Below are 7,928 nucleotides of genomic sequence, written 5' to 3'. Positions count from 1 at the left end.
CAAGCAATGATGTGGGTTAGCTTCACCTAATATACATTTAAAAAAATAGAACGAGGATTTATTTCAGGTCTGTGACAGCTTTGCCAATTTTAAAGTCCTGTATCAGACATCATAATATTTAAGACAAAGGCAGAGAAACTATTGTATATGCAGATGGTGTGGTTTTTATGAATGAAGAACTGGTTGGAGTAGGAATCATCTATCTATCTAAACAATACTCAGTATATGCTCAAAGGTATGGTTCTGGCATAACAACAAACCATGGTTTGCCACTTTGTGAATTACTTGGTAAAGGAGGTTCAGGCTCCCCTCCCTCCTCTCCTCACAGGAAAGATGCATTGGTGATTTCCACTATCACAGAAAAAAAAATAACTTGCTGTTACATCTGAACTGGTAAACCAGAATTCCAAACTAGAATTAAACCACAGACTGGCATCCTGGTGTGTGAGGAAAGCATAAACAAGTCAGATGATAAGGCAGAGAGAACCCACTAAATTACATATTCTTGAGCACTGGACAATTTGTTCAGTGGTATATATTTGTTTAGTATGGGATGAGAAGACTGAAAGGCCAAAAACACTGTGAAAAGCTTTGACTGGCATTCCATCAGTCATTATTAAAATCCATGCTAGGAAACTGAAAAATAGCATTATTTAAATATTTTTACCCTGCTTTTCTCCCATATTGCAGACAAAAAGCATATGACTGTGGATGTTAGGCTATACCCCTACCTCCGGATGTCCTCCCCCCATAAAATTATATTTTTCAGCACAGATGCCTCTGTAGATGCCAGCTTTAACTAGTCACCATTATAGCGGTATGGTTTTATTATTTAGTAAAGGATTAGTACATCCAAATCTTGCCTAAAATAGTTTTTGCCATCCATATTTTTAAAAGGCTTTCTACTAGTTATAGCATGGATACTAGTGTTCTAAAAAGTGATGATGGATTGAACTGCAGAAGAAGGGAGAAGTGTATCCAGTATAGAGATACACAGTCTTTTGTGGTGCGTGCAGCCAAATGCTTTCTGTTCTCTTCTTTCACCAGGAAGATATGAGTGGCTGGAGTGTTTGCTCCTATTAATAGCTACTTTATGTCAGCTAGATGCCAATCTTTTTGGAGAGGGTCAGTCCCCAGTTTGTCTCGGCACTAGGCATCATGAAGACCCAAGAACAAGCATAGTAATCATCCAGGACTGGGCAGGTCATTCCTGTTCATAACAATCTCCATACACTTCATCCAAAACATCAGGATCACTGTTCTTCAGAAAACAATAAGGTAAGTGTATTGTTTCCTGAGATAATGACATTGACTGTCCTGTGAGCTTGCAACTTGTAAGCTCACAACAATAAATGAATAACTTACCATACATATTGCAGATGTTTCATGCAAGATGGTTCTCTGTTGATTTAGCTTGATGCTTATTAACAGATGCTAATCCAAAGGCTGATGGCTTTGTTTGGTCTTCAGCTTCCCTCCCCCCCAAGCTTTTTACAGGCACTGCTCAACAGGTTGTGTGTTTTAAAGACTGCAGAGGAAGATTTAAGAAAAAATGACTTTGAACTCAACCTCAGACAAGTATTTTCTTTTTTAAAAAACATAATTTGGTAGCACAAGGAGTCTACCAAAACCAGCAAAGGTGAGCAGGAAGGAAGAAGGCCCAGCCCAGCTTGTTGCAGAGCTTGTTTAATGTACTCTGTTGGTCCCTTGGGCTTCATATGTATACATATCTAATCTTTGGGCAAAAAATAGCTGCAAATATATAAAGGTAAAAACACAGCTCTTGCAAATAAGAATCAAATACTACTCCTGAACCAATGATTCAAATTAAAGTGCAAAGCAGTGTTCCACAATGTTAAAAAGTGACTTTTCTTCCTCTCCAGTGAGAAAAATCACCTCAGAAAACCACAATGCTATCACATTCGGACTTGGTCAAAGAGAGGAAGCAGCAAGCATTCGCCATCATGAAAGAAATCCAGAGAAATGGTATATAGTTAAATCCCTGTTATGACTGTATGTTCAGTGTCACTCTCTAACCTTTCTTTTTAATCTTACAGCATTAACTCTCTTACAGCTTTGCCTCTGGGTGTGCTGCCATAAATAATCTCATGGGCTATCATGCTGCCTATGGTAACTAATCCTTTTGTAGTTGCCTCTTTTCATTTGAAAGCTATTTTCAGATGAACAACTGCTGTGGAGGAATGAAGTAATATAACAGCTGATGTACATTCAGCCTGGGATTGACTTTCGGAATGTTATTGGGGAGGGGGGTTAATATGTCTACATTCCATACTAAAGAGCTGTTCATGTACAGAAAATGTCTATAACACTGTAGAAGTATCTTCAAAATTCAAGAATATCTATAGTACGTAAATTGTGTTTCATTCTCCAACTCTTGCCACTCAAAGCTGGCTGTAGTCTTATCCAACCATTCAAGGCGCAATTCCCAGCTAATCTCTTTCAAGCAGTGTTTTGCAATTGATTGGGGAGGGGGGTGTCTTTAGGACAGATTTCTGAAAGACTGCTTGGATTATCAACATTTCCAAAAGAAGCAGACAAAATTTTATTTACTATAAAGGTTACAATAGCAGCCTCATAATCCATGCTAGCCTGATCTTGCCAGAGTTTGGAAGCTAAGAAGGGTTGGCTATGGTCAGTATTCAGATGAGAGATCACCAGGAAGACTGGGTTGCTATGTAGAGGAAGGCAATAGCAAACCACCTCTGTTCATCTCTTGCCTTGAAAACTCAATAGTCCTGGGGTCACCATGAGTCAGTTGCAACTTGTTGGCACACAGTTATTGTTGTTTTGTTGCTGATATTATTATTAAGGTTACAAAACCAATAACTTTTCCACAAAGAACTATGTATCTTCACTATAAACTATATAAGCCTTCACCGAAGATAGGACTAGGAGTGTGCAGGAAAAAAATCCCAGTATTTTTTGGGATCAAGTATATTGAACCTGAAAAATATTGATATTACTTGATATTACCAAATTCCAATATGGTATGGTATCAGGAAATATTTGGGAAACCCATTTTTTGTGTCTCCCTTATACCTTATGGGGACCATTATAGTCAATGATCCCTATAAAATATAAAGGAGAATTGATATTCTCGGGGCTATCTGGAGCTCTGAGGGAGCTCTGGTGGAGCTATTTTTTGAGGTAGAGGCATCAAATTTGCAGCATAGATGCTGGTATTTCACCTCAAATAACCCCTCAAGTTTAACAAAGATTGGACCAGGGGGTCCAATTCTATGCCCCCCACAAGGTGCCCCCATTTCCCATTATGCCAGGGGAGGGGGAAAAGGCATTTAAAGGGATTGCAGTGCCTTCAAATGTCTTCTCCAAGCTGCACAGCTCCACAGCTTGGAGAACTCTGAAGGTATTTAAAGGGTTTACAATCCCTTTATATGCCTTCCAGGTGAACTCACTGCAGTGGCTTGATGAAATCATTTAAAATGACAATGATCCCCTTAAATGCCCTTTAAGTTTGTCTATGTGGCAGTCCCCAAAATACCAAACGTTTTTCGGATTTTCAGGGCTTGGCCATTTGGGATGGATGAACAATATCCAAAATCTATATCCAGCGGAATCAATACCCCCCAAATACCGATAAAATACTTTCCAGGTATTTTTCCGGCTTGGATTTAGCTGAATGCACACCCCTAGACTGGACTACTGAGGAGATTTATAGTGCCCAGGGAAAACAAGCTGGGCCTTCTGCCTTCTCCCCCTCCAATTCTGAAAATTTGTACTAACTTCTGCAACACCCAGATACTGAGCATTGAATACACAGTCACATGAGTGTCCACCCATTATTCCAATGGACCCCACTATCTAACCTTTTAACATTTTGGATTTATTCTGTTAGTTCCTCACAAACATATCACAAACAGCCAAATTGATTTCTCCCTTCTGAAAAAGCAGGCATATCAATACTTCAGACTTTTTTCAGTTATAAGAACATAAGAGAAACCATGTTGGATCAGGCCAACGGCCCATCAAGTCCAACACTCTGTGTCACACAGTGGCAAAAAATGTTATATACACACAGTTATAATAGGTTAGCTGTGGTAGTTTTCTTAAAGAATCCTTTTAATTATTACACAGTAAAGGAGCTGAAAATTCTCCCTAATTCCCCATCCATCTGTTTCAACAAGACACACCATCTTCCATTTTAGGATGCATACCCTGAGATTTCTGAAAATGTTGGTGTTTGGAGATAAAGATGTTGTGTGAGAATAAAGAGGATTTATGTGGCATCTTAGAATTACAAAATGTTATTCCAGCACAACTATTCAAGAAGTAGATCTTGCTTCTTCAAACATGAAAGAAATTAATTATAATCTCACAAAAGCTTGTGTATGATAAAATGTTATTCGTTTTTATGGTGCCATAAGATTCCTGTTTATTTTTGCTACAATTGACTGATAAGGCTACATCTCTGAAATTACTGCAGTTATAACTATGAAGTTTAATAAATGGGTACATGTGAAGCTGCCTTTCACCAAATCAGACAATTGCTCCACCTAGCTCACTTAGGGATGTCAGCCTCCAGGTGGGACCTGGGGATCCCCTGGAGTTACACCTGATATCCTGACTACAGAGATCAGTTCCTTTGGAGAAAATGCCTGCTTTGGAGGGTGGACTCTCTGGCAGTGTACCCCACTGAGGTCCCTGTCCTCCCCAGGCTCCACCCCCAAATCTCCAGGAGATCTGGCAATCCTATCCCCCATCCCCCACCAGTGGCCAAGGGGGACCTGGCAACAACCCTAAGCTCAGTATTGTGTGTTTTGTTTGGCCCTTTCAGGGTAACTGGGAAGATAAAGGTGTTTCCAACACCAGCTGAAGATTACCAAGGACTGGAAACAGAATTTTCTCTATGAAAAGGAAGTGCTCAGCCACCAAGTAATAACACAGTTTGTGCCTAGTAGTTCAGAGCTGGGCAAGGCATGCCACCAATAATTTGTTCACTATGGTATCACTGATCTGCAAGAGAACATGGGAAGCTGGGAACCATCCAGTTATCTGATTTAAACAATGCCAGTTTCTCTCTCTCTCTTACTCTGAAGTGCTGGCCTATTTTCAGATAGCACCTTTCCTTTTACCCACTGTGAACTTATAGGAAGTAGAGTTCTGGACAGACTGAGCAAAAGTTTGCTAAAGGCCACTTATGAACCACTGATCCAGTTGATTACTCTGAGATCTATTATGTTAGGACAACTAAATATGATCCCTTTGGAGAAATAACATTTAAATCCAAGCCTACGTTTTAAAAACCCAGGTTGAATATATGCATGGTATAGCAGTCCATCTTATTCTCAGACCCAGACTATTGCCACATGTGAACAAAATTCCAAACTGATAGTGATTAAGAATGAACCAAATGCTTGTTTACAGTTCCATTATGCCAGATGACATGAAATCCCACATTATTACATAATTCAAAAGTTCTCTTTCTGTTTGCTAACTGAAGGCAGATGGCTTCTTCTTCCTCCATTATCATTCACAAGTGTAGCACTTTCCTATCATTAAGAATAATGCTTTTCAATTGAATAAATTATTGTCAGAACTATCTGATGTCAGAAGGTTAAAAAGAAAAAGGATGTTAGGGTGCTTATGGTGACAATGTTTAGTTACATATACAAGGGGGTTTTTTAGCAGGAATGCATAGGAATGCAGTTCCGGCTGGCTTGTTGACAGAGGGTGTGGCATAATATGCAAATAAGTTCCTGCTGGGCTTTTTCTACAAAAGAAGCCCTGTACATATATATGCAATGCAAGCTGAAGCATGCGTACTCAGAAGTAAATCTCATTGTAGTTCAAAGGGACTTACACCACAATGTGCTAGGGTTGCCAAGTCTGTGTTGGAAAATACCTGGAGACTTTGGAGGTGGAGTCAGGAGACAGCAGGGTCTGAGGAGGGGAGGGGCCTCAGCCTGGTACAATGCTATAGAGTCCACCCTTCAAAGCAGCCATTTTCTTCAGGGGAGCTGATCTCTGCCAGCTGGAGATCAGTTGTAAAAGTGAGAGATTCCAGGACCCACTTGGAGGCTGGCAACTCTATGACGTTCTAATGACTGCTGTGTTAACTGTACTAAACATTAAATGTTGATTCAGAAAATGGGTCATTACTATTTAAGGGTCCTTATAGCCCATTATAATCTTATACAATATTTTCAGTTTTAAAAGTATTTATGTCAAAAGAAAATATATTCCAGTCCTTATCTGTTGTCTTTTTATGCTGCTGATATACTTTCTCAAATGCATTGTATTGAAATTAAAAGCAGGACAGATTGAGCTTGGTTCAGCTACAAATGCATCCTTCATAAACCACACCCCCATATTATTCCTTTAATCAGACCAAAGCTTTTAAAAAAATTAATGATTAGGATGTTCTTGTCCTGTTGTATTATGACTGGGAAAATGTTTACCTTGTCATTTTTTTTTTCCAATTTTAAATTTTTATTAGAATAATAACATATATAACATTTAACAAACATCAACTATAACACTAACAAACATAGAGTCTATCCATGAGCCATCACATTACTAAACATGCCAAGCATAGTGTTGTTCTAATATAAAGCAAAATTTAAGTACTTGTCCGGCAATTTACACAGTGTATTTTGTTCAGATTGTACATAATCAAAAAAATGGAACCATTTTTCCACAAACAAGTTTTTTACCTGGCCTGTATCGGATGATTCAGAAATTCTTGTCATTTAATAAAAACATGACTTCTTTATATTAAAGAATCCCACCTATGTCAAGTTCACCCTGGCCAATGACTTTCAGCTTAGTTATATCTAAACCTTTGTACTGTACCCAGGAGCCAGACATAATATATTATTATAATTGGACAAAAGGTCTGCCAAAGCTACCAGTCAGGCATCTGTTGGCTGGGTTCTTCTGCCCCAGGCAGCATATTCTGGCCACCCCATAATCCTTTTTCTCACCGGGACCAAAACTGTCAGTCACTGACTTCTTCTACAGGTTTTGTGGAAAATTGCATTCAGTTTTCTTCCCAAACTGAGTCCCCTCAATATAAATTATATTTCCACCATATAAATTTGCACCCATTTCCTTATGCAAATAGTTAAGATATTTCTGTTCAGTGAAACTACATTCAAAGGAGATGATCAATGACAATGGTGACTGTATCCGATATACAGAAACCTATTGCAAAATTTATCTATCAAAGAAGAGACTATATAATCTGTTAATGGTGAATATATACAAATTGGTAAGTGCACATGAATGGCCCATAACAATTTTATACTCTTCTTCACATTCACAATCTGCTGTCTAGAATTTGCACATTTACAGTATTATGGAGGGCTGTTATATATAATTTTTCTCCTGCCCTTCCTCAGAGGAGGTCAGGACAGCTTACAAAGTTTCCCCCTTCCATTTTATCCTCATAACAACCCTGTGAAATAGAGTGACAGGGCCCAGATAACCCATTCTGCTGTATGACAGAATGGGGGAATGATCCTGAGTCTCTGTGGTCTTAGTCCAACAATATACTACACACCACAATGGCTCTCAAATAACTTGCTTAAGTCAAATGTAGGTGATCTTTTTGAGTTCTTGTGATGCAGCTCTCTAAGCAATGTCTGAAACACAGTCAAGGAAGTAGGAATTAAAACTAATTGAAAATCTGCTTAAAATATCAATACTTGGGTTTTGTAATGAAATCCTTTCAGATGTCTTATACAGTGTTTCCTCTAAACTGAGTTAGTGTGAGCTAGCTCACGGTTTTTTCACCTCCAACTCACACATTTTTGTCTTAGCTCAGGAAGGATGGCCCCAGAGCAAACTAATTTATGCAGTAGCCAAATTGCTCACTCACAACTTTAATGCCAGTAGCTCACAAAGTAGAACTTTTGCTCACAAGATTCCACAGTTTAGAGGGAGCA

The 7,928-nt window shown here is 38.9% G+C and overlaps 1 protein-coding gene across 1 annotated transcript in view; it reads left to right on the top strand.

The window, feature by feature from the left end:
- Window positions 1-1,110: 1,110 nt before the first annotated feature.
- Window positions 1,111-7,928, top strand: part of MYOZ2 (myozenin 2) — a 47,055-nt gene continuing 40,237 nt past the window's right edge. Inside the window, exons 1-2 of the mRNA XM_060246860.1 lie at window positions 1,111-1,278; window positions 1,884-1,986. Coding sequence (XP_060102843.1) covers window positions 1,911-1,986 — 76 coding nt within the window. The 5' untranslated portion in view covers window positions 1,111-1,278; window positions 1,884-1,910. The remainder of the gene's footprint in view (window positions 1,279-1,883; window positions 1,987-7,928) is intronic.

Source organism: Heteronotia binoei, chromosome 9 (assembly GCF_032191835.1).
Source record: "Heteronotia binoei isolate CCM8104 ecotype False Entrance Well chromosome 9, APGP_CSIRO_Hbin_v1, whole genome shotgun sequence".
NCBI lineage: Eukaryota > Metazoa > Chordata > Lepidosauria > Squamata > Gekkonidae > Heteronotia > Heteronotia binoei.
The sequence above is the reverse complement of the archived record's forward strand: the minus strand, read 5'-3'. Positions and strand labels throughout refer to the sequence as shown.